Here is a 27,060-nt window from a genome sequence, read left to right as displayed (position 1 = left end):
TAAAAGAAAGTAGGATGAGGACACAGAAGTAAGTCACATCCACACCTGTTGTCACCAGTAGTCTAGGATTAGCAGCTGAGTTGGCATTCTAGCTTAAGCAGTCAGTTATTCTTTGATTCATTTACAGGTATTTATTGAATGCCTACTATGTGCTTGATTTCTATTGTAACTTGCTAGTATACTTAGGTAAATGAGAGCTCTTATCTAATCCTTAAAAGATTTTAGGGTTACCTCTTCAGAGGAGGGAATCTTAGAGTAGCAAAAAGCCCCAATTAAAAAAAAAATGAAGTAACAGTACATGAAGTTATCAGAAAAAAGTGATGGGGAGATATGGGAGGAGTTGGAGGGGAAGGAGTGGGATATGGATTTGATCAAAACACCTTATATGCATGTATGAAATGCTCAATAAATTATTTATTTAAAAAAAACAGTGGAAAAATGTTTTTACTATCTGGGTTGACCAACTTGAGAATTTAGGAGAAAGAAAAAGCATACACTTATTTTCCCCACTAAGTCTTGGAATTCATTAATTTCACTACATAACTTTAACCTAGTTGGCATTTATGAATACTCTGAAATGATAAACATTTTAAAAGTTATTTACTGATGAATTTTATTATCATCTTTTAAACAAATTAAACAAGTCAAGAATGATTCAGAAGGGAGGGAGGGCCTGGGCATGCAGCTCAACAGTGGAGCTCTTGCCTAGCAACCCTGGGATTGATCTCAAGCACTCCAAACAAAAGCAAAAAATAAAATTAGGGGCTAGAGTATTTTATTCTGGATCCAGCTCTTGCATTTAATTCTGTACAAGTCACTGACTCACCCTACACTGTGGTTTCTGTGCATACCTGCTCCTCTGTGTTCACAATGCTCTACTTTAACAGAAAACTAGTTTTAAGAAATATAAAATAGAGCTATTATATTTCTCAAAAATGTAAAAGCACACATGCCTCCATCTTAGTTTCTAGTGCTACTGTAATAAATGGCCACAAATTATTGACTCAAAACAACACAATTTATTATCTTAGACTTCTGGAGGTCAGAAGTCCAGAATGAGCCCTATGGAACTAAAACCAAGGTCAGCATAGTTTTGTTTCTCTGGGAGGCTCTGGGAGAAGAAGTTCCTTTCCTCTATCAGCTTCTAGAGGCTTCCAGTATCCCAGCCTTGCAGCACTCCAAATCCTGCCTCCACTGTCACGGCTCCTTCTGACTAGGACACTCCCCACTGCCTTTTGTCAATGACATTGGCCCCACAAGGTCAATCCTCCTACTTCAAGGTCATTCATTTGTTTCTTCAGACAGGGTCTCACTCTGTAGCCCAGACTCTCAGTACATAGCCCAGTTTGCTTGCAACTAACAGTCACCCTCCTGCCTCTGCTTCTTGAGGTTAAGATCACTATTTAATAAAGTCTACAAAGTGCCTCCTGTCCTATAAGGTAACATATTCACAGGATTCAGGATTAGGATGTGGACATCTCAGAAGGGTGGCATTATTCTGCACATCACACCCCCAGAGGCTCACTGATGGGTAACTTTGAAGTATGATACTGACAAAAGGAAGCTTCACATCATTAATTAACAATAAAATGGCTATATTTTAATGAGTAATGATAGAAAATCCCATTCCTATTGTCAGGGCAGTAGATAACCCATTGCTGAGCTTTTAGTAAAGTAAGTTCTTTTGTCTACTTTAATGGGAATATGCTTACCAGATTATTTTCCTATCCTATTTGATACTGTATAGTCTGATAAAGAATAAATACAAAAGAGAAATGGAGAAAAGGCAAGTAAAACCACTTCTAAAGTTCTTACTTTCCTATATTAGAAGGTAAGATACAAAGATACTAAAAAATATACTATAATAAAAATTACTATACTATCAGTCACAGTCACAAAATTAACTGTATATTTTTTGGTGCTGGGAAGGAACCTGGGGCCTTTTATGTGCTAGGCCAGTGTCCTACCACTGAGCTACCTCTCTAGTCCTAAATAGTTCTTGAATGTAGTAGTTGAGATAAAGTTACTGAGAATTTTCAAGCAGGTATTTAATGAATATACATTTGCCAAGATTCTGAAAAGAGATTAGGTTAGAGTCCTGATCATACAAAGATTATTAGTGGTTCTAAGTCATCAACAAGCCTTACCTCAGTACATGCAATAAGGTCCCAAGAGACCCTGGAGTTTAGTTTCAGACCTATCCATGAGACAGAAGTCAGTGATCCTTCCTAGCCCTTACCTGCACCATTAACACAGAGAAGGCTATGGCAGCATGCACGGGATCATCAAGAACACTATTCATATGCGTCTAACCTTCAAACACAAATGAATGACAGGCCAATTGGGATCTGAAGGCCATATTTAAATGAATGCCTGTTTATAACCTTAAAGTGAACTTCCCTAACAGAATTCCTGCCCCCTTCATCTCTCTCCTTTTCCCCTCATCAAATCACCATCTAATTCCAAATAAGGGATTATAAATCAATGAATGTTCATAACTTTTTATTAATATCAAAGTTTCCACGTTTGAGACATTCATTGACTTTAAAATCTTTCTTGGCATAGGGGGTTTACATATGGGTTAAACATCTCTAATATGAAAATTCAAAATCTGGAATGCTCTAAAATCTGAAACTTCTTGAGCACTGATCTGATGCTCAAAGAGTTGGCTTTTGAGCATTTCAGGCTTCCCATTTTTGGACTAGAAATGCACAATCAGTAAAGTCTATACAAATCATTGAAAAAGCTGAAAAAAATCTAAAACCAGAGATATTTTTGCTTCCAAGTGTTTCATATAAAAAGTCTGTTCCGCCTGCACCAACAGCATGTTACCACTTGGAAGCTAAAGATCACCGTGCAGATACAAGATGGGCATTCCAAGCAGTGCGTCCTCCTTCACTAGTTTTTCTCAGAACCTCTGAACTGCAATCCTCCTAGCGCCCAGGGTCTCAACTGCCTAGGCTGAAGAGAACAGATTTCTCTGACCAGAGTTTCTGCAGTATAGTATCAACTGAAACCCACTGATGGAGCCAAGCCCAGCATCTGTACAGGAAAACCAGAACTCTCCTCCTAGCAGGCCCAGCAGAGTCCTTTCACTTTCAATCCTCTTTGCTCACTAGCTGTAAACATCAGGGGGCTCATTTTTATCACGGTTTCTTTTTTTTTTTTGTCTTTTTGAGACAGGGTCTCCCTGCAGCCCCAGCTGTCCTGGAACTCACTATGTGGACCAGGCTGGCCTTGAACTCACAGAAATTCGCCTGCCTCTGCCTCCCGAGTGCTGGGACTAAAGGCGTGCACCACCATGCCCGGCCTAACACGATTTCTTTTAACAACAAAAATAATGTTGTTTTTACTGATCAAAAAAGAAAAAAAAATTTGTTCAGAAAAATAAGGGCTAAAAAGTTTGGGAGGTGCTGGTAACTCTAGTCCAGAAAACATGTAAGAAACTTTACCTTTGGCTTGCCAGTGGTGTTGCAGCAGCTGACTGTGTTACCATGCAAGACACTAAGGTTCAGGGTCAAACTAACGGTTCAGATGTCCTGGGCTGGACACATAGTTGAAGAGAGACACCAAAGAAGAGATGGCCAGACCAACCCTCACACAGCATCCCTTCCTGGTTAGTTCATGGTGTGACAGTGACACTGACTGGCCTCGTCCTGCCAATGAATGGCAAGGCACTGCAATGGCGGCGCCTGAAAATGAACAGGAGTGACTGGGAACAAAAAGGGAGGGGAAAGGTGGCCATGATGAAGAAATGAACAAAATGCCAAATTTCTGTTATACCTCACTGTTACATCAATTAGTCGATATCATAATGACACGGAAAATGAAGAATAAAACAAAAAGAAAAAGATAAAGAAACAAACAAGAAAACACCCAAAAAAAAAAACAAAGCAAAAAAACCCCTGCTACCTACTTTAGCAGATGCAGCAGTCTAAAAATTTGAGTTTGTATCTTTCAACATGACTACATACAACTACAGCAAGAGTTGATTCGATTTAGTGCAAAACTAAAACAGAGTATTTTTTAAAAACCAGTGTTTCTATAATCTGATTTAGTTTTACTTTTTACTAAAGTAAAAGACTCAGTCCACAATATTAGAACGACCCAGACTTACCAAACAATTCCTTGGGCTCCTGAGCCAATTGGTTTCAACTGCTGGTAACGTTTTAGGACAGTGAAGGTTGAGTCCGCCACTTGCACACTGTAAAACTGACTATCGCATTTGCTGTCACTCATGATGTAGTGTCATACAGTATTCCAAAGAGGTGGTAGCGTTGTCAAATCCCTTAAAACAGAAACAGAATGAACCAACATTCTTCCTGAACTACACACACAGAGCTCACTTAAAGTCATTTCAGATGTCCTGAGAGTTGAGACCGTGTGGCTGTGAACTGGTAAACTCACCCTGGCCAAGTCTGAAACTTAAACAAGGCACACACATACACAGAAAAGCAAAGACATTTCAGGAGTGTAAGACCATTACGAAAAGCAGCGATTTTGAGGCCCAGAAAGACCACATTTTATTTTTTATTTGTATGAGTGTTTTGCCCACATGTATATAAGTATACCCAGCACCCGGTGTACAATGCCTGCAGAGCTCAGAAGAGGGTGTCAGATCCCATGGAACTGGAATTAAGGACAATTGTTAGCCACCATATGAATGCTTGGAACCAAACCTGGGTCCTCTGTAAGAGCTGAGCTATCCCTTCAGCCCCTCCATTTCCTTGTTGTGGGACTCAACCACAGATGTGGGCACCATTTCTGAATGTTTCTGGAATTCCTGGAGATGAGTAAATGCACCAGTCTTCTAAATCTATGGATTCTGGTTAAAGTGATGAACCACAAAGCAAAATTCACATGCCAAAGAAACAAGCTGTTACAAGGCTAAAGATACTGGTATGAGTTGTGCATCCTGTAGATGGGCCTGTTTCATAAAAGTAGGCCAGAGCTGATCTTCATCTCATAAACTCGACTGTACCACATAATAAAAAAGTTTATCGACACTATAAGCATACTCACATATGAGTATAAACCAGTGCTCAGAAAGCAGGTTTCCTGTGCTTTAGGCAGCAGGCTGAGAGTCCCAGAGTCAGGTTTGAGTGTGAAATGTGCCCCACAGGCTGTCTGAATATGTGGTCCCAGAGAGTAGCACTGTTTGGGGAGGTTGTGGAACCTTCGGAGGCAGGATGGCTGAAGAAGGTGAGTTTCTGGAGGACAGGCATTGAGGGTAACTGCCTATATGTTTCCAGCCCAAACTGCATCCTGGTCTATGGACATGTGAGGAGTTCCAGCCACATACTTCACCACCATGAGCTCCACCGTGATGAACTGTGCCTTCTCAAACTGTGAGCCAAGATAAATTCTTTCTGTCCTAAGTTGCTCTGCTGCACATTCTGACACAGTGACTAGAAAAGTGAGAAAAAGTAATTAATGTATTCACCCTATAAAGCCTGGATAATTATGAATAGAAAACAAGCCAGAATATGCTCAGATCCTTGGCTCTGGTCTGATGGTGTTTATTGGAAGATTAGTGAGCTACTTATTTTGGTCTTTTAAATTTAAAAGCCAACAACAAAATCATAGAGGTAAACATTGTATGAACAATTTTTTTCTATAGTATCATCAAATTCCTGCCTTTGTGTTCCACCATTTGATCTTTAGGGTCTACCTGGTTAGCTTTCTGCAATGATAACATTTGTCTTCAACACGATGCTGTCTAGAATTTTAAAACATGGAAACAAGTTAGTAACAGCCTTAACAGAAGCAGCCCAAGTTGCTACAACAGGTCACTGTATCCTATACTCCAGGAGGGTGGTCATCTGTCTTGCTCACCCTGGCCCCTCTCACTCTGAGGACAGCACCAGGACCTGGCCTTTGGGATACTGTGAATAGTCAATGAGCCTTCACCAATCTGACCAACCCTATTACACCTTCTGATTCTTTACAAAGCTGATCCATTTTACTGACATCAACGAATATCCTTTTTAAAAAGATTAATTTATTTACAGATTGTAAGAAACTAAAAAAAAAAAAAACCTAACTCAATAGGGAGTGCCTCACATAAGTGATAAGCATCACAGAAAATGTACCAAGAACAGTTGGGAACCAACCTTAAAATAGCAAATAATTCACTATTTGGGGAGAACTACAAGGAATGAGTTCACTATATTTTATAAAAATTACAATGAGGTAAAGGCCTTAAGACAATGTAAACATGAGCAAAAAGCAGAAGAGCTCCCACACAATGGCAGGCTGCAAAAGATAAGGAAGGCTTCATGCAGGAGCTGGCATCCACCTGCCTTAAGCTGTTGTGCCAGGGACAACACAGAAGAGCTCAAACTGGGTCCAGACATGATGAGCTGCTCTACTTGGCCAGTGAGGTACAAGGGCAAAGGATCGGACTTGGGTCTGATCAGGTCAGATGAGTAGTTTCTCCAAGTGACCATGGTGCCATGTTTTTCCCATCTTTCCTGGGTTAGCCTGACCAGCCATGACCACTGACAGCCATGAGTACTTGTGGCCAGGAAGTACTCCCAGGGAAGGACAGGTGCCCACTACAACCTGCTTTACTGAGGCTCTGTTGTTCTTCCGTCACATTGGTCATACACCAGTCATTGACAAACTTTACCCACCACAGTTGAAGTCCCTGCTAGAACACTGAGCCTGCCATCAGCCAGTTTATGAAGCATGTGTTCTGGGCACGCGGGAGGCCCAGCACCCACAAGAACAGGGAAGGTTTTGGAATATGAAGAAAAGTAGCAAGCACAAAAAGGAAGAGGTGTGTTCAAGGCATTTGAAGTTGTATTTCTGGGTAGTGAGAAATGAAGATGCAGAGAGAAGAGACTATTATCACTTCCAGCCAAGAAAGTCAGGCAGAGCCATTTTGGTCCCAAGGAATGTGGCAGCCCTCAAACACCAGAAGTACAAGATCAGTCTTGCTTTTCAGATAGGAAGTTTGGGAAACAAAAAGGGAATGAATTAGAGCGGGTGGGATTGGAGACAGAAATCAGGGGAAATGAAAAGGCGACAGCAGGTGAGGAAAGGACAGAAATGAATAGTTTTGAGAAAGGGTTACAGGATTTGCTAAGTTGTAAGGAGGAGGAATAAGGGCGAAGAAGCTGAAGGTAGGCAGGAGATCACAGCCACATGGGGGTTTGAGTCCATCTTTGGACAGGTGACTTATTTTTAATTTTTTTTAATTTTATGTGTATGAGTATATTGCCTGCATGTATGTGAGTGCACCTGTGTGTGCAATGCTACAGAGGTCAGAAGAGGGCTTCGAATTCCTCTGGAACTGGAGTTAAGGACGGTTTGTAGCCATCATGAGGGTGCTGGGAATCGAACCCGGGTCCTCTGCAAGAGCAGTCAGTGCTCTTAACCGCTAAGCCATCTCTCCAGCCCCCGGACAGATGATTTATTAAAGGACTGTGGTAGAACTGTGGCACAAGTTGCTGACATCCACCAGGATCCACTCCCATCTTTCCAGCTTTAGTAACAGTATTCATCTCATCCTGGCTGGAAAAACGGCTGCCAGCTTTCCTAGTGGCCAGGTATGGCCAGGTATGGCCAGATGACCAACTTCTGACCAAGAAGACAACAGTAGACGTGACATATAAAATTTCCAGGTCACATTTGTTTGTTTTGTTTTTTTTTTCACAGAAAGCTGCTTACTGTTCATTCTCTTTCCCTTGCTGCTGGTGAAGGCACAGGCTGTCAGAGACCCAGAAATGGAAGTCACATGCTGGAAACAGTTGAGCAGTCCACCAGCAGGGTTAGTGAATGACCTGGTGGCAGAGCTTCCCTATTTTCAACCACCTGCCTGTGCTGAGACTCATAAACGATTCTCCACTTCTCCAGCAGCTCGGGAGTTCTCTCTGTTCTAGCCGCTTACACCTGACCCTACGGTACGAGGTCAGCTTCCTTGAATTTGAGGAGTAGAGCTCATCAGAACAGGCTCAGGAATTATTAATATAATTTCATTTCAAGATGTAAGATCATCCTAAAATTAAGATAAGTACTCATTAGGCAGAAAAAAAAAATCACCCATGAGAGAAACTGCCAAAGCTACCCTTTCCGTCTGGTTTCAGCTTCATGAGAGCAAGACAAAGACCCCCAAGGCAATCTGAGAAACAGGAAGTTTAGCTGCTAATGAATCTACTCTATGGGACCAAAGGGCCATAAACTGGTTGGCCGGGCGTGGTGGCACACACCTTTAATTTCAGCACTCAGGAGGCTGAGGCAGGTGGATCTCTGTGAGTTCAAGGCCAGCCTGGTCTACATAGTGAGTTCCAGGACAGCTGGGGCTACAGGGAGACCCTGTCTCAAAACAACCAAAAAAAAAAAAAAGTTGATATGTACCAGAATTCCTCATGCAACCACATCGGCCAGACACCCAAATCCGGATGGCCTCACCTCTACCTACCACCCCAGCAGGTGCTGTCTCCCCATCCTTGGTGCCTGCATTATACTGCTCTGCCACCATTCTGTCCAACATGGTGCTCCATCGATGCCTGTTCCACACTCCAGCAGCACACTGAGCTGGGACATCAAAGCTTTTACAGGTCTGCCTCTTTCCTGGGCCATGAGCTCCTCAAAAGTAGGGAGACAGGAGCTGGGGTGTCACTCAGTGGTTGAGTACTTTCCTAACATGTACAAGGCCCTGGGTTCATTCCCAGAAGTCCTTTCCTCTCAGAGAGAGAGAGGGAGGGAGAGAAGGAAGGAGGGAGGGACTGAGGGGAATCACAGAAAAGGAGTGGGTGAGAAAGTGCAGAGAGAGGGGCATGAAGAAGGCTTTGCAGAGGAGGCAAGACCTCAGCTCAGGTTTGTTCATACTATCAACCAAGGCAAGAGGACACTTGGACAAATGTTGGTGAGAGCTGTGAGGTGGTAACAGAGCACAAGTAACAGCTACTGGAAAATCTGCGTGCATGGGAATCCTAACCAGCAACTACGAGTCTAAGCGTATGAAGTAAACATGCATGTACAAATATTCAAAGATATTTGTGCAAAAATGTAGAACTTCTAATAGGCAAAAGACTATAAATAACCCAAAATGCACACTGCAGAACAACTGAATAAATTACAACATAAGGAACAATAAGCCATTAACAGAAGACAGGGGCTTTGTGTACTGCTTTGGAAAAATATCTACGATACACAAAGGAAATAAAGCAAGTTGAAGAGACCACGTAATAAATGGCACTCTGCATGCACCTGTGCACACACCACACATGATACATACACATTCATACACATACCACACACACATATGCACACATATATACACACACACGCACACTCATACCCATACCACACACGTGCGCGCGCACACACACACACACACACACACACACACACACAAACATCCCAGCATCTATGCCAGCAAGTATAAAGAAACAATACGAAATATAATTTTCTGTTCTATTTAACTACGTGCATTTACATTTAGAAAAATTAATTTTAAAAAAATTAAATGAAAATCCACAGAATGATCTGTGACCCCTATGTGGAGGGCAGATTTGAGACAGGTGAGACTGGAGGAGGGAGAGCAGGGAGGGCTCTGAAAGACACACTAACAAATGCTCCCAAGCAGCTTCTGAGGGATGTGCTACTATCCTGACAGCAAATGAGGAAAATGAGGGTTAGAGACAGCAAGGGAGTTGCCCAAATCCCCAGCGTAGCCGAGAACTGGACAAGGTGTGCCTGCCCACACCGCTCACTCTCCCCCAACACGCCACTCTCACATCAAGGACTGGTTAGCACCATGCCAGAAAAACACAGGCCCTCTCTCACTTCATCCCAGACTTCCCTCTACAACACACTTTTTTTTCTGATGACGAAGACAACTCAGTGATCCATCCTCAAACATGCAATCACATCAAACATTCAGAACAGCCAAGACATGCACTGTTTAAATGAACTGACTGCTATGGCTAAAAGCTGATTCTCACAAATACTCTTTCAATACTGGCTCCTGAAATTGTTCTCACAAAGCACTCTAATTCTTATGAAATAATTAACTTATAATAACTTAACCTTCCCCCATGCCAGGGACTGAACACAAGGACTCTCACATGCTAAGCTAGTGCTGAATCACTGAGCTGCATCCCCATCCCCAGTTTCCTGATATATTACTGTACCATAGTTAGGGAAATATACACTCAGTTGATACTCAAGAACCTTATAGCCTTGCAGGGCTGCCCTTCTGAACTTCAGTTTCTGAATCACAGTATAGACAACAGTACGGGATGGTGACTTGTGTTCACCTCACTCCCTAAGTACCCAGGAGGCTTTCTTTCTGTGGGTCCTGCTTTCACGCACCCAGGCCTGTCTGTCCTCCCCTCTCTTGTTCTGCTCCCAGTGTCATGCCTAAGCTTTCCCATCACTCCCTAGACCTGGCAGCAAATTCGCTATCCCAGCCTCTATTCCTGCTACATGCAAACCAACACAAATGCCACTTTAGATGAGAGCTGCTGTCCATATGAGAACTGTCCACACATGCGCAGAGCAGCTTTATCTGTCACAGATAAAAGCTGGAAATGATGTAAATTGTCTTTCAATGGGTAAATGGATTATATGGCTATACATCCAGACCACAGACTACTAGTCAGCACTGAATAGAGCCACACTGCTGACTGGGCAGATCTCAAAGGCATTACACAGTTGGACCTTCATACTCATGGACTCTGCACTTTTTAAATTCAACCAACTATGGATGGAAAATATGTGGGACTATCAGTGAGTACTAAGTCACAGGTAGAGTAAGAAATTCTATGTGCCACTGCACAGTAGAGTGACTACAGACAACATTAATACCTTCAAATAGCTGCAAGTTCCTGAAAATTCACTAAAAGGAAGATTTTCAGTGAGCTAGATATGGTTTGACCTAATTTAAACATCATGCACTGCATGCATTAAACACTACATAGCATCTCATTAATACTATAATTTTTTTTTTGTCTTTTTGAGACAGGGTCTCTCTGTAGCCCCAGCTGTCCTGGAACTCACTTTGTAGACCAGGCTGGCCTTGAACTAACAGAGATCCACCTGCCTCTGCCTCCCGAGTGCTGGGACTAAAGGCGTGCGCCACCACACCCGGCAACACTATAATTTTTATGTTTTCATGTATCAGTTAAGATAATTTTAAATTTAAAATGAAGACATTTTGAAAAAATTGCATCTGTAGTGAACATGTACATTATTTCTTATAATTTTCCCTTAAATTATATGATGTAGTAACTCTCTACATAGCATTTACTTTGTATTCTAAATGCTCTAGAGATGGTAGAAGGCATATGGGTGGGTGGCTGCAGGTTACATGCAAATACTGCACCATTTTATATAAGGGATTCGAATATCTATAGACTCTGGTATCTATCTGGGAGTCCTGGATCCAATCCCCTAAGGATGCTGGGAGTCCTGGATCCATTCCCCTGAGGATGCTGGAAATCCTGGATCGAATCCTCCTGAGGATCATGGAAGTCCTAGTTCCAATCCCCTTGAGGATGCTGGGAGTCCTGGATCTAATTCCCTGAGGATAATGGGAGTCTTGGTTCTGATCTCCCAAAGATACTGAGATCTCTAAATAAAATTATAGAGTTATAGAACAGATGGGTGGTCACCAGGGGTTATACATGGTAGGGATAGCACAGGAGATCTTAGGGATAAGATGGTTCTGTATCCTGAAGTGGCAGTTGTGGTTACAGGAATCCACATGTGATAAAATCCCAGTGAACCATATATTACATACCAACACCAATTTCTTGTAATGATGCTGTACTGTAAATAAATAATTAATGGAGAAAACTAGGTGAAAGGTACATGGGATTTTGCAAGTTCTTGTGGAACTATAACTGTTTCACAGTAAGGAATAAAATAGATTTGTTGGAAATGCACAGTGATCCTACCATTCTTACGTTTGAATTCTTTCAGAGAATTAAGAGTGTGGTTTATGACTGTGACTAGTAATAATCAGATAAATAGAGATTAGAAACTCATGTGCAAACATCTTAGTGTCAATTGCATTAAAAATGAACTTTTCTGTATGAAACTATGTATTTTAATAATGAAATGGAGATCTTTTTTAAAGGTTAAAACCTCATTTAATTTTATGTCTTATAGGGTTTATATTGAGTACAATATTATATAACTGTATCAATTCTATTGTAAACCTAAAATTTACAGCCAATTTTGAAACAGATGCATCTTAGCTCTGGAATTTGTTATTGAATATGTCAATGCTGTCATCATGAAATGCTTCTTCTAATTATGTGGTTATTAAATTTTTTAAAATTATGTGGTTATTAAATAGAAAAAAGAAGAGTATGGTTCAAATCCTCAGCAGATGGCAGGCCCCCTTGCCAGCTCCTGGACAGTACAAACCACCTGGGATTCCAGTCACACACTGGCCACTACACACCTGCAGGCCTCTGCCCGGCAGTCCCATCTGCCTAATTGCCTGTCCCTTCTACTCTTCTGGCCAGCATTCATCCTCCTTTGAAATCTAGTTCAAGCACCTGCTTCTCATACAAGTTCCCTCCTCAGTCTTCCTCTTTTCACTTCATCGAGTGCTCTTGCATTTTGCATGGAAAGTCCACCAGCTCCATTCTATGTTCCTTAGTGGGAGAAACTGTGTCAGACTTATTTCTGAACCCCTCCCTACTCATTACCAAGTGGGTACTCAGGCAATGTTTGTTAAAGGCAGACTAATAGAAGGCAAATGTAGTAAGGCAGTGTAGAGCAGGGGTTAAGATAAGTCTTGAGGGACTGGAGAGATGGCTCAGTGGTTAAGAGCACATGCTGCTTGTCCAGAGGACGAGTTAGGTTCTCAGCACTCACATCAGATGGCTCACAACACCTATAACTCCAGTTCCAGAGGGTCTAATGCCTCTGGTCTCCACAGGCACTTGCACTCATGTACACATACCCACATTACAGACATACACATATACGTAACTAAAAAGAGTAAGAAATCTTTTTTAAAAAGGTCAAGTTTTAAGTCAGACTCCCAGTGAGCTAGTTGCTTACCTGGGTGACCGGGAACAAGTTACCCTCATCTGTAAAACAGGGAGAAGCACACAACCTCAGGATACTTCCAGATGAGAGTACAGCCCATGTGAGAAGGTATCTTGACCTGAGTATACCCTGAATCACCTTGAGCAAGCTTCATCTAGATCTAACCACTGCTTCCCAGGAAAGACAGAAACATTTAAGAAACACACTGCAGAGATGCCACAGGTACAATCCCAACTGTGGAGGTGCTACAGAATAACCCAGTTCAGTCACTTCAACAGGTCAACTATAAGGAAAGCGCAAAAGAGGTAGAAAGACAATCTATAAATTAAAAGAAACTTATGTCTGTAATCCTAACACATGGGAAGCAGAGACAAGATTATTGCTATGACTTTTAGGCCAGCCTGGGCTAAAATTCTCATGTCTCAAACAAAAAATCCACCAAAAAGGAGAGAGTGAGGTGTGTGAGAGAGAGAAAGAGAATGGGAGGGGAGAGAGAGAGAAAAGAAATCTGTAAAACAGGGAGAAGCACACAACCTCAGGATACTTCCAGATGAGAGTACAGCCCAATCACAACATAAGAATCTTGGAGCTGGAGAGATGGCTCAGTGGTTAAAAGCACTGGCTGCTCTTGCAGAGGACTCAGGTTCCATTCCCAGCACCCACATGGCGGCTAACAACCCATCTGTAACTCCAGTTCAGGGAATCTAACACTCTCTGGTCTCCATGGGCATTGCACACATATGGTATACTTATAAACATGCAAACAGTCATATACATAAAAATAAAAAATAAAATCTTACCTGGATCTACTTTCAAATGATTAAAGAAACTATCAACTTCATGAGACACCTAGATAAATTTGAATGTTGACTGGTTACTTGATGTTATTAAGGAATTTTTGCTTTACATAAGTTTAAAGGGATCCTTATCTTTAGAGACATATACTGAGTAGCTCAAGGTGAAATAGCATGGCAATAAGGATCTGTTTGAACATAATGTGAGGTGGGTTTGTGCACATGAGTGAGGTCAGGGATGAAATGAACCCATCAGAGTCAGAACTTGAAGTTGGTACTAGTCTGTTTATTTTCAAAGTTCCCACCATAAACAATTAAAATAACAGACTGATGGTGAAATTAATTCACACAAAGACCAAATACAAATATTAAGAATTATTTTTTCTTAAGGAAAATTATACAAATTGGCACCTTTCTGACCAGGTATGAAAGAAAAGTTCAAATTTAGAGTAAAAATAGTTGTCCTGCTGAATCAATAGTTTTAAGAAAAAATTTAAAGATTTGTATTTCATCATATACATATATATATATATGTGGTTCACTCACCAGTAATTGCTGTGCCTGGCACTTTGCTTTAATCAGAAAGTTAAGGTTTTGAGTTTAAATAGACATTTTCAAGTCTAGCCTCAACATTTATTCAGGGGACTGAGCAAAGCTATTTTCATATGTTAACAAATTATTATAAAATCCAGGTACCTTGAGAATTAAAACCTCAGAAAAGCCAAAGCTCTCTGGAGATTATGCCCCAAAAAAGAAGATTATTTTTAACCATGCAAGATTCTTCTGAAAGGAAAAAAAGATTAGTGGAGGCAAACATTAACTAGACTGGCTATTGTTCTTCCAGAACAAATGGAAAGCCAAACAAGATTATTCAGAGCTGAGTATCCTACATTTAGGGGAGATCTGGATTCAAATTCTTACCTGCTGCTTGCGATGAAGCACTGTGTGCCTCCATTTGCTCTACCTCCTCAGTGAAACCTGGTTTCCTCTCTGCCAGTCACAGGGTGCCGGCTGCACTCAAATGAGTATCTGGGCTGGTACCTGGGCAAACAGGGCCTAACTCCCTTGGCCTTAGGCTACTTTTCGTGAACCTTTCGGAGTCTCCCTCCTACACAGCCAGCTCTGGAGGTTAACAATCCTGCAAGCAAGGCCCACATGTGGCTTGGCTCACAGCAGTTTCAGAATCTGAATTAGCTACCAACACTGAAAAGTCAGGAGAGTCCAGCACTTGGGAGTTCTGAGTTCTTTCAGAAAAATTGCTGAGTGAGGAGGCTCTCCAGGGTCGCTATCATTCCACAATCCTACATTGGCTTCTGAGAGCCGATTCCCAGCTCCACACTGCATGAAAGTCCTCCGTCCTTGCTCTATCAACTCTCTGTACCAGTTTGTGCTCAAGGCCCACCAGCACCACCTGCCACCTCTTCCATCTCTATGGCACAGACCCACCACTACAGCTGCTGCCATACCCTGTCCTAGAACTGCCTGTATGCCAGTCTGTTCTACTGGGCTCCTGGGCTCTCTGGGGGAAGGTACCTGGTTGCTATCTCCTTCATGTCCCTAGAGCCCAGCAGAGTGTGACCTAGATAAAGCAGGCTTCAGTAGATACCTCTTGAACATATGCAAAGAGGTTAGCACAAAACTCACAAAAATGTGCAATATTTTTAATCACAGCTTGTTCTGGAAGTTACCAAATGAAAGGGTCAAAAACATTAAAAATATTTCACAAAATGAGAACAAGATTCCATCTGCTTACTCGTTTCACAAGTTGGAAGTCTCCAACATAAGTAGAGACAACAGGCAGGCAAGGGACTAACCTAGGTCATTCGTGGAGCAGACACTCCTGAAAACAGTGACTGTTATCAGTCAACTACCTGTATTCATAAAGTTGCATAAAACGGGATAATAAGTAAGATAACATCAAATCAGGGAAACTGCTAGAAGAAAAATGAGGGAGGGGGACCCTGAACTGATTAGCTGGAATGACTAAGAGAAGGAAAGGGGTGGTCAAGGAAGGCCTCAGCAAAAAATGAGATGCTGGACCACAGGAGCTGGCAGAAAGAGGCAGCGGTGTAAAAGAAAAACAAAAACAAAAACAACCTTACGGGAAGCGTGGAAAACAGAAAGTGCAAAGGTCCTGAGGCAAATACGGATTTGGCACGCTCCAGGCAGGTGAAAAGAGTGGGAAAACAGAGCAAAGCTCTGCTAGTGTGGGGAGGGGAAGGAGTGGTAGAGAAGGTGGGCAAGGCCCACTCTGGCTTTGCTGGAGGAAGAATGACAAGGCACTGGAGGGGAGCTGGATCCCCTAGGCGAATGCGAGGTTGTTCCTACAACATTCACCCAGCATGGGGCACGAACCCACCCAGAGGCCCACGAAATATACCCTGGGCTTCTGCCCAAATGCTTTCATACAGTCACGCTGCCTGATAACAACCCGACCAAAACGGAGCCAATTCCCCCACTTTCCCGAGGGGAAAATCGAGGGGCAGCGAGGGTCAGAGTCACCAAGGTCGCGGAGACGAGTCCAAGCTCCCCGGCATCCAGCACCCGGGTACAGCTGCGTGCAGCACAGCTGGAACGGAGGGTTTCCACAGCCCCCGCCGGCAGGTCTGCTGTGGCCAGGCCAGACAGCGGGCCCGCAGCCCCGGGCTGACAGCTGGCAGGAGGGGGCGACTGCGACGCCGCTGAGGGCCGGGCGGGAACCGAGCTGCTCGTACCCCACAGCCGCACGCCCACCCGGCCGGGCCGCCTCGCACCCACCCCGCAGCCCCGGACCTCGCCGGGCCTAACCGGCCGCCCGGCTCACCTCGGCTCCCCGCCAGGAGGAGAGGACCAGCGGCACAGGCAGCGCTGCACGCTGGCGGCTCCCAGTTCTGCTGCCCCGCTCAGCCCCGCCCCGTCGCCGCCGCAGTGGGTGTGAGGGGCGGCGGGGCGCTACGACCCTTCCGGTCCGGCTCCCCGCTCCTCCGCTGCCGCCGCGGCTACCGCGGCACTCGGCCTGACGGATCCTCAGGTCAGCCAATCAACGCGCGGAGAGCCGGGCAGGCGCGGCCAATCGCGACAGGGGGCGGGCCAAGACTGGGCGGTGTGGGCGGGGCCAGAAGGGACGGGGGTGGGGCCAGCACCTGGCTCTCGGTACCCGAGTGTGGAGTGGCGCCCCCTAGGCGGCTCAGTGCCGCTGAGCGTGGGTCCTCCGCTTGTGCACAGCGGGCTGGAGTTGCAGGAAGGCTAGGATGGTCTCCTGAACCCGCCCTCCGGGCCAGGAGATCAGCATGCCGCGGAAAGGGTGGACCAAAGGGGTCGGTAGCCCTGCAGGGGCAGGACCGGCGAGACCAGGGCGTCTCACTGTGGCAGCGTCCACGCGGGAGTCAGACCTCCGGGATGCAGGTGCAGGCTCCCAGCAGAGAGGCGGCCTGGAAAAAGGCAGAGGCCCGGGGCTGGATCAAGGAACATGGCGTATAATGGTCTCCAGAGGAGGAGGGAGGCCTTGGTCTCCCTTGCTCGCTAATTCGGGTGCTCTGCGCATGCCTTTCTCAATGGTCTTGTAACAGGGGTGCGGCCCCGGTTGTACGCGGGGCGGGGCGGGTGATGATAGAGGATAACGGTGATCGCGATCCTGGTGAGTCAGGGTTGAAGTATGGCATAGAAGGGCACTTGGTGGCCGGGATCAAGCTTCCGCCAGGGCGTAGAGAGACGGAGAGAGGCATTCAATGCTGAAGGGCTTCTAGACTGGGGTCTTCCTCACTGAGCTGTTTTTGCCCATCTCCTGCAGCTCTCTGGCTCTCAGATCTGGTTGCAGCAGGTCTGGGGTCGTAAAAGATGTTAAGAACCTAGAGTTTTGGGTCTAGACAGCTATGCGTTTGGATTAAAAATCTGGAATGGACAAGAAGGTTGGACACGCTGGAGAAAAGCTCAGATCTGTAAACGGTATGGGGTTAGAGGATTGGCATTTGAGGGAGTGGAACATATGTTCACACACTGTTTTCTGTAAGAATTCTGTTTATTCCGTAGACACTGCTTTCCTTTCTTATGAAATAATGGTGGACACATGGATGCAGAGCTGAAGAGACATGGGGGGTTGCTGGCTCATGCTTTGAAAGAGTACAAAGAATCTTGGTGGAGACAGTGGTTGACAACTGGTGACTGTCGAGGTACTAGAGCCGTCATCACAGGATGCCAGGGAGTGGCCAATGACAGAGCAGAACCCTCTAGATGGGTATGCCAAAGGACTAGGAGGCCCCGAGGGTGATGGCGGAATTTGAAAGGGGAGCTGCAACCTGTCACTTAGGTTCCAAGGACTGAACCAGGCCTCAGCATGGGGCCCCAGAGGAGGGATGGGGTAGAGAAAATGATCCAGTCAGCATAATGTCCTCCACCTTCGCCACTAGAGGGAGGATGACTCATTCCTGCTTAGAATTCTAGCTCCTCAAATGTGCAGCATTAAGATCCATTTGGTAGACTTCTGTCCTCAACTCAGCCTCATGTCATTTGCCTCAGGCGCACCAAAGAGAACACAGGACCAACAGTTGCCATTATGGGAAACCAGTGAAAGCCTGGCTGTCAGAGTTGTGGTTTCATGGAGGGGCACTTATCAAGTGCTTCCTCTTGGATTAGAATAGTTGATTTTTGGTTTGGTTTTTTTGAGACAGGATCTCACTGTGTAATCCTGGCTGACCTGGAATTCACAGTGTAGACCAGCCTGGCATTGAACTCTTGGAGATCCACCCGGCTCTGCCTTCAGAGCACTGGGATTAAAGGTGTGCACCACCACACCCTGCTCCCTCGGATTAGAACAAGATTCCCAGACACAGTGAAGCCTGATTTTATAGCACTGACCCCTTGCTAAGTAAGTAACCACAAATCACTTACATATGTTCACACTAAGTTTTCTGTAAGGATTCTGCTCATTCTGTAGACACTGCTTTTCTTTCTGATTTATGAAATAATGGTGGACACATGGATCAGAGCTGAGAAGATATGGGGGTGGGTGCTTGCCTATGTTTTGGAAGAGTACAAAGAATCCTGGTGGAGGCCTGTAAGTGAAAAGATCCTAGGGCTGGGGAGATGCCTCACCAGTTAAGAGCACTTGCTGCTCTTACAGAGGACCAGAGTTCAGTTCCTATGGGATTGGACTTACATTCAGATGAGAACATCACAGATGAATGGGTTGAATTGGCTAGAAAAGGTCTAAGTCTGTGGGCATATTCTCTGAAAGCCAGATGGGGAGAGGAGACCTGGGAGCACAGTTGAGAGACTGGGTGGAAGCCGACACTCAGGACTGTATAACTACATGTTGAATGCCATGGCCCTCAGGCAACATTCTCTAGGCATCTCCCAGAGCACCAGCTGCTGAACTCTGATTCCCAGGCTGGAGACCAGAAAGCTCTTCTGAAAGTCTGACAGTCCTTAAGAGAACATTGATATTATGACACTCTACATGCCCCTGGGGCATGATTCGCTAGATTTCCCAGCAGTCAATGTCCACATTAACAGATGGACACTCAGAACCTCTCAGCAGCCCCCCTCGAATCTGAGCAGATAGCCTAAGATCATACGGCAGAGCAAATTAATATAACCTCACAGAAAACAGAATCTTTTTTTAAGACTATGCAAAGAATAAAATTTCAAAAGATTAAAGTATTATCACTGGCTTCAGAAGGACTGAAAATACATCACACCCTTGAATCAAGCCAGCCAGCCATTCCAAAGCTTTTCCGTACACTGATGTCCTTGCCATCACATGAGGTGGCTCAGAGGTAACAACATCCTGGTAGCAGAAAGCTCACCCAGAGCTCAGATCTTTGTTTCTATTCTCTGATGGAAGCAACTGGGGATTTCTAGAAAAATGGTAGAGCAGAGCTGGTGCAGGAAATGGACAAGTTAAACCTGGAGTTTAGTGTAGTGTAAATAAGGAAGTACTTAACAAAGCACACATGTACATGCACACAGAATGGTGGAGATGCGTTAGAGACACAAAGGCCAACTGGAAGCGCTCCTACTGCTGTAGCCAGAAACATTTAAGCAACACAATAGCATGGCACTGGCACTGTACCTTTGCAGGGACAGAACCTGGTACTGCAACCTGGTAATCAAGGTCAAAATCAACAGGCTTAGGGCACACCAACAGTTTGTGTCCTTGATGCGATGTGATGAGAATAGCTCTTTTCTGTGGTCTTCCTCCCCAAACCCATAACTTCATTCCAACCATGAGGAAAACATCAGGCAAATCCAACTGATGGACATTCTACAAAGGACCCACCAGCACTCCTTAACAATTAGAAGTGGTCAGATTAGTAGTGGTTAGGTTAGTAGTGGTTAACTTAGTAATAGGTAAGTGTAGATAGGGTAGTAGAGATAGGTAAGAAGAGAAAATTGAGCACATTTTCCAACTTTTGAACAAAAAGACAAGATTGACAGGAAGAAAAGAATACAGAGACCCATCCCATGGAATAGCTTCAAGCCCTGAGCCACAGGCATTTTGGAGAGGTCAGAGAAAAGGAAACCAAGCTGTTCATGATTTCCCAGAACTGAAGGGCATGAATTTCCAGACTGGAGTTAGCACCAAATGAAGAGACCTGAGGCCCCACACTGCAGTATCTGAGGACACAGGGAACAAAAAGAGGATAAAATTAAAGGTCACCTACAAAGACATATCAGAATGATTTTAGACTCTGTAGCAGCACTAGGAAGATAATGGAAAATTCTAAAGAATCTTTTTTCAGACTTAAAATTCTATTTTAAGTAAACCTTCAATCAGATGTAATAATTTCCATATCTGCAAGTTTTCAAAAATGTTCTTCCTGCCATGGTCTATTGGGTTTGTGCCCCACCATTGATTCATATATCATTCTAACCCTCATCTGAATTTAACAGAGTAGGGCCTGGGGCTCAGAAGATGGCTCAGTGGATAAAGCACTTGCTGTACAAGTGTGAGGACCACAGTTTGGATCCCTGGCACCCACATAAAAGTCAGGTTGGTGTGGTGGCCTGCCTGTCATCCCAGGACTCAGGAAGTGGAGATCCTGATGAAAACTAACCAGCTAGATTAGCGAATTAGCAAGCTCTGGGTTCAATAAGAGACCCTGCTTCAGTAACTAAAGCAATCGAGAAGATACCCAGTGTCAATCTCTGGCCTCCATATGTGTATATACACAAGTAAACATGCACCCATGCACCTGTGAACATGCATACTACACACACACACACACACACACACACACACACACACGAGGGCTTTAAGTCTTTAAGACCTCATGCATGGGATCAATGCCCTTGTAAGAGAAGACCCAGAGAGCTCACTTGCCCCTCCCACCATAAAAAGATACAAAGAAAAGACTTCTGGTAGGAACCAGGCCCTCACCAGATACCAAATCTTGCTAGTGCCTTGACCTTTGAATTCCCAGCCTTTAGAGCAATGAAAAATATCTCTCAATGGGGGTTAAATTTCAATGTATGAACCGCTGGGGACACATTCCACTCAAATCCAAACCACACCACTTACAATGGGGCTGTTCCCAGACACACTGCTCAGATCCTCAGAAGTGCATAAAAAGGATGAGGTTAACCAAATCCAAACAAACAAGACCAAAAAAAAATTCATACTGTCTTTATTGTTTTTTAAAATTGCATAGTACATTGATTGTGCACGCTTTTAAATGGAGCAGGGCAGGCTCATTGGAACTACCCTCTTGCACAGGCATTTCAAGCTGTCTTACTATGAGAAGGGAGCAGGGACCAAAATGCCACCTGGACTTAAAAACAACCATGATATGATTAAGCAGAAGTCGGAGAGTTGGAGGGATTTGAGTCATTGGAGAATGTTGAAAGGAATAGAGATTTCAACTGGGCTCAATAGGAGGCATGGAAGAGTAGAGGTGACTCACTGATGTCAGAAATCAAGAGCAGCGTCCAGAGGGAGGGAAAGGAGTCAGAGGGCCAATGCCTTGTGCCCAAATCTGAAATGACTGACACTCACCAGGAGTGAGCCCAGAGACAGTGCCCTGGGTAGCCAGGATGCTCAGTCTGGGTGTTAACCATGGCTACAGAAAGCTGCATACTAGAAAAATAACTTAGAAGCTATACAATCAACATTATAAATATTTCATCTTTTAAAATTAGCTAGTGTTGGTTTAAAAAGGTTCACAGTTACTCTGAAGAGAGCAGTATCTCTATTGCACAGTAGTGGAAAAGTCTGCTCTGATCCCTGTGTGTAAACAACAATCCCTTCTCCTCAGTGACTTCAGGACACAGAGAAACAGCATTTGCTGTAAGCAAAAGCACTTGGGTACAAGGCACGTCGAAGCTCTCAAGCTTTACTGGGAGCATGTGGGACAAGTGGAAGCCCACTCCTTTTCCCTCGTGGCTTCCTTGGAGTTGGTTCAGGTCTTGAATCAGACTAAAGGTGATGATGGTCTCCCCATTGTCTTGTTCTCATTCCACAGTGACAGACTTGGCCAGGTTTCTGGGGAAGTCAACCTAACAGGAAAAAAGAAAGGTGCTGAGGATGGAGCTCAGTTGGTAGAGTCCTTAATTAGCATGGAGGAAGTCATAGGTTCCATCCCCAGCACCTTATAAACCAAACGTGGTGGTATACTGCTGTAATTCCAGCACTTGGGAGTTAGAGGCAGGAGGATTAGAAGTTCAAGGCCAGCCTCGACTACATAGCTGTGGGGTCGCTCCCTCTCCTCGTGGGTCGTTGGCCATGGGTCCACGAGGACAAAGGGAGCAGAAGCAATGAGCGGGGTCAGGACGGCCAGTGAGCACTGACGGAAGAAAGCCCTTCCGGGGAGGCAGGTTCAATGATGCAAAGAGCTCCAAACTCAGTGAAAGAGCTCCGTTTATTCAGTGGGAGAACTAGGGAAAATATAGTGTGGGGGCAGAAGCCAATGCCTCAGCTGATAGGTGCTCATAGTATGCTTTATTTACATGTGGCAGTAAGCGCCTATCGTCTGACTACCAGGCAATGCCTGATTATCATATAGAAAAAACCTGGGGGTAGTTTTCACTCCAGGTAACTATGCCAAAGGTCATGTTCCAAATAAGGTCAGGCATCCGTGCTTCACAGCACTTTCCAGGTAAGTCAGGAAGCGAGCAGGAGGCCCCTTGCTGAGAAGGGGAGTCCTTCCATATGGCCCTGAGCCCCTTGGAGCTACCGGACATGGAGGACTACAATCCTAGCAGCAGGGTTCCCCAACACATAGCAATCTAGAGTTGTTCAGGGCTCCATAAGTCTTAGCAACAGGATGTATCAGAGCACTGGAAGTCAAGGAGACAGGTGTTCCCAGTCACCTGCAGCCATAACCTACCAACCTGAACACCTGCATCCTGAAAGTGGATTCCTTATTCCATAAGTTTCACTTAACTGTGTTTAGTTCACTCAATAAACATTTCCTGTGCACCTGATGTGTCACACACTATTAAAAGAATACAATTCATATATTTAAAAACAGGTAGCCTGGTGGGTACTGTTAAAAATTCACTTTTCAGTTGCCAGGCATATTGGTTCATACTTGTAATCCCAGCACTGGAGAGGCTGAGGCAGATAGATTTGAGTTCAGACAATCAGGTCTATACATAAGTTCAAGGCCAGCCTAGGCTATGTATCAAGAGTCTGTCTCTTAACAAGCAATAAATACATAAATAAATACATAAATAAATAAATAAACTTCAGAACTGAAGGTATAACTCATGGGTAGAGTGCTTGCCTAGAATGGGGAAGCCACACTGGAAAAAACAAATTAATTAAAAAATATTCACTTTTCTTAGAAGGACAGACATGAATTTCACAAGACTTGTTATTTAGGGTAGAGGTTAGGAAGGAAATAGGATCAAGGAGAGCTGAGAAAGTGGGTTTCACTCATTTATATGTTAAAAAAGAGGAAACATACAAGAAAATGTTATTAAATGTCAGTTTTGGATGATATACATTCAAGTGCCTGATATATCGTTCTTTATATTGTTATATATATACATATATATGTATATATATATATATTTTTTGGTCTTTTTGAGATGGTCTCCCTGTAGCCCAAGGTGTCCTGGAACTCACTATCTGCCTCCCGAGTGCTGGGATTAAAGGCATGCGCCACCATGCCCAGCTTGTTGTATATTTTTATAAGCTTCTCCAAATAAAATTGTCCTTCTTTGCACAAGGACTTATATTCTTACACATTGCTGGTAAGATCATAAATTAGTTCTTTTCTAGAACATAATTTAGCAATATATATTAGCAGTCTCAAAATGACAAATCATTTTCTACACAAAGAAAAATCTTAAATATGTGACAAACATGTGCATGGAGTTATTTATAAAATGAAAAATTAGAAACAGTTTAAACAACAGCAGACTAAGTCCTTGTTTGTCAAATCATGTTAAATTATTTACTTTTATTTTATGTGTATGAGTGTTTTGTCTGCATGTGTGTGAGTGCACCACATGCAGTATCCAAGGAGGGCCAAGGAGGATGTCGGATCCCCTGGAAGTGTAGTTAGAGATGGTTGTTAGCCGCCATGTGGGTCCTGGGAACTGAACCCGGGTCCTCTGCAAGAGCTGCCAGTGCTCTTAACTGCTGAGCCATCCCTCTAGTCCTTCAGTAAAACTGTCATAATATTGCAATGGGCTATCATGCAGTGACTAATGTTGCATGTAATGACTTCATAAAGATGTGAAAAATACTTGATATAATTAATACAAGGAAGAAGCAAAATTTAAACCTTGATATAATATTTATTTTTTATCTCTTTTGAATTTGAGACACAGTCTCTCTATGAAGCACAGGTTGCAACCTTTCTACCTTAGCCTCCCGAGTGCCAGCCTTCCTATGTGTTTCACCAGGCCTGGCTGAAAAATGTTCCTAAAAACTAGCATGTACAGGAAAAAGACTGGACTGATATATTAAATGTGCTAATTAACACTGCCTCTGGGTGAGGAGGAGATAGCATATTTTTTACAGTTCTCATAGGATATAAGCTACCTTAAAAAGAAAGTTCTTTTAAAAGAAATTATTTCTCCTATGAGTATTTATGCCATATAAATATTTTAAAACAAAAATGCAATTTTGTTATTACATATCATATCTGCATTGAAATGGCACATTGTACCCCATAAATATGTATGTGTCAATAAAATATTAAAATATGGGCTGGAGAGATGGCTCAGCAGTTAAGAACACTGACTGCTCTTGCAGAGGACCCGGGTTCGATTCCCAGCACTGGCTCAGCGGTAAAGAGCACTGACTGCTCTTGCAGAGGACCTGGGTTCGAATCCCAGCACCCACATGGCGGCTACGAGCCGTCCTTAACTCCAGTTCTAGGAGAATCTGAAGCCCTCTTCTGACCTCTGTGGCATTGCATGACACGGGTGCACTCACACACATGCAGACAATATACTCATACACATAAAATAAAAATAATAAAATATTTAAAATAAATAAAATGTATTTATAAGAAAGGAACTTTAGGGCTAGAGCGATGGCTCACTTGCTGCCTTTGCAGAGGACCCAGGTTCAAGTCCCAGCAGCCACATGGAGGCTCACAACTGTCTATAACCCCAGTTCTGGGGGACTTGGTGCTCTGTTCTGGACTCCATGGGCACTGCATGCAATGATGAACATATATACATGTAGGCAAAACATTCATTCACATAAAATAAAAATAATAAATCTTTTCTTAAAGAAATTTTATGGTTGTTTCTCTTTCCTACACTAATGCCTTTTTTTAGACTTACGTCATAGCCTCGGAGAACAGCCAGGTGGAAAGACAGAAGTTGAAGTGGAATCACGCTCAGGATGCCCTGGAGGCAGTCCACAGTGTGGGGCAGCTCGATGGTTTTATATGCAAACTTAGAACTTTCAGTATCATCCTTTGAGCACAGTATGATTGGGCGACCCTAAAGTGGAGAAATATGCTCATAAAATCACCCTCTCTGAAAGATGCAAGCCCTCTCCAGCACACAGTAGAGTTTCTGGAGTCTTCTAGAATCAGCATTACTATGGTGATAGTCCTAATCTTTTGACTGTGTTTGTCTTTTGACATGACCCATGTTAAGGGACAGTATGTGATGCTTCTGTTTCTTCTCCTTCCCTGGAAGGTGACTGGCACCTTGTTCTATGACTCAGCATCTATTTGTTGACTGTCTTCAGCGCACCTTGCATAGGGCCAGGCAGACCTACTCCTAACACTAAGGGGGCTCATAATCTAGTGATGGAAACAAAAACATGAACAAAGATGAATTTCGGATAAATGCCACAGGGGTGCCAAAATAGACTGATAAGATTGAGAGACATTGGTAAGTGTCAATTGTCAACTTAGAGAGAGGCTCTAGTATCTCCTAGGAGTCAGGCCTCCAGGGATACCAGTGAGGGGTTATCTAGAATAGGTTAGGTCCTGGCCCTGGGAGGGAGCAATTATCTTGTTTAATTGAGGTGGGAAGACCCACCCTGAAAGTAGATGGCTCTATTCTCAGATTGCATAAAAAAAAAGCAAGCCCAAGGTAACTGCTTCTTCAAACTCCTGTGTCATGAGTCCCCTGCCCCAATGAACTAACCCCTTGAACTGTGAGCCTGGCCACTGGGCCTCACTAAGGAGCTGTCACAGGATAAAGCTACAGGCTAAGAGGCTGTTGTGGAATATAGCCTCAGGCTGGCTAGTCTCCAGCCTTTAAATGCCTACGCTATTCAGAAAACAAACCAAGCTGATGACTTGAGTTCAATACCGGAACCCAGATGGCAGGAGAGAACTGATTCCAGAAAATTGTCCTCTGCCCTTCACACATGTTGTGCTATATCCTCCTACCAATAAGCAAATATAAAAAAAAATAGGAGGGGCAAGACAGAGTGTGGGCACGCCCACTCATAGCAGCACACCCCTAAACGAAGGTAAAGCAGTGTGTGAGGCAGGCATCTGTGGGACAGAGCAGGGGAGAGGGGACCCCAGTTCCCAGAAGAGTCCTTACCTGGCGGGCCGTGACCTGCTGTAGGGCATTCTGGCATTTGGCAAAGCAAGGATCCTTCATGATGACCATGATAACAGGCATCTGCTTGTCAATGAGCGCCAGGGGCCCATGCTTCAGCTCTCCAGCCAGGATACCTTCTGAGTGCATGTAGGTGATCTCTTTAATTTTCTGCAGAGACACAAGTTAGGACCAGTGTCACACTGGACAGACAGGAGGTTACAGCAGACTAAGCAAAGGGGCAGAGGGAGGCTGTGGGAAGGGTGACTCTGGAGGGTAAGAGCTGAGAGTCTTAAGGGAGATA

General features: G+C 44.0%; 2 protein-coding genes across 4 annotated transcripts in view; both read right to left on the bottom strand.

Annotated features, from left to right (window-relative positions):
* Positions 1-16,814, bottom strand: part of Mapk9 (mitogen-activated protein kinase 9) — a gene marked incomplete in the record, with an annotated part of 68,918 nt that extends 52,104 nt beyond the window's left edge. Inside the window, 3 exon segments of one of the 3 annotated variants that reach the window (XM_029555636.1) lie at positions 4,118-4,288; positions 5,023-5,408; positions 16,615-16,813. In XM_029555636.1, the coding sequence (XP_029411496.1) occupies positions 4,118-4,239 (122 nt within the window). 3 annotated transcript variants of the gene reach the window in all.
* Positions 16,815-21,393: 4,579 nt separating this feature from the next.
* Positions 21,394-27,060, bottom strand: part of Gfpt2 (glutamine-fructose-6-phosphate transaminase 2) — a 55,334-nt gene continuing 49,667 nt past the window's right edge. The window contains exons 17-19 of the mRNA XM_008852233.2: positions 26,760-26,927; positions 25,533-25,694; positions 21,394-22,283 (exon numbers count right to left, since the gene is read on the bottom strand). Of these exons, the coding sequence (XP_008850455.1) occupies positions 22,239-22,283; positions 25,533-25,694; positions 26,760-26,927 (375 nt within the window). The 3' untranslated portion in view covers positions 21,394-22,238. The remainder of the gene's footprint in view (positions 22,284-25,532; positions 25,695-26,759; positions 26,928-27,060) is intronic.

This window comes from Nannospalax galili, unplaced genomic scaffold (genome assembly GCF_000622305.1).
Source record: "Nannospalax galili isolate Female #2095 unplaced genomic scaffold, S.galili_v1.0 scaffold1206, whole genome shotgun sequence".
Lineage (NCBI taxonomy): Eukaryota > Metazoa > Chordata > Mammalia > Rodentia > Spalacidae > Nannospalax > Nannospalax galili.
This window is presented reverse-complemented; position numbering and strand designations above follow the sequence as displayed.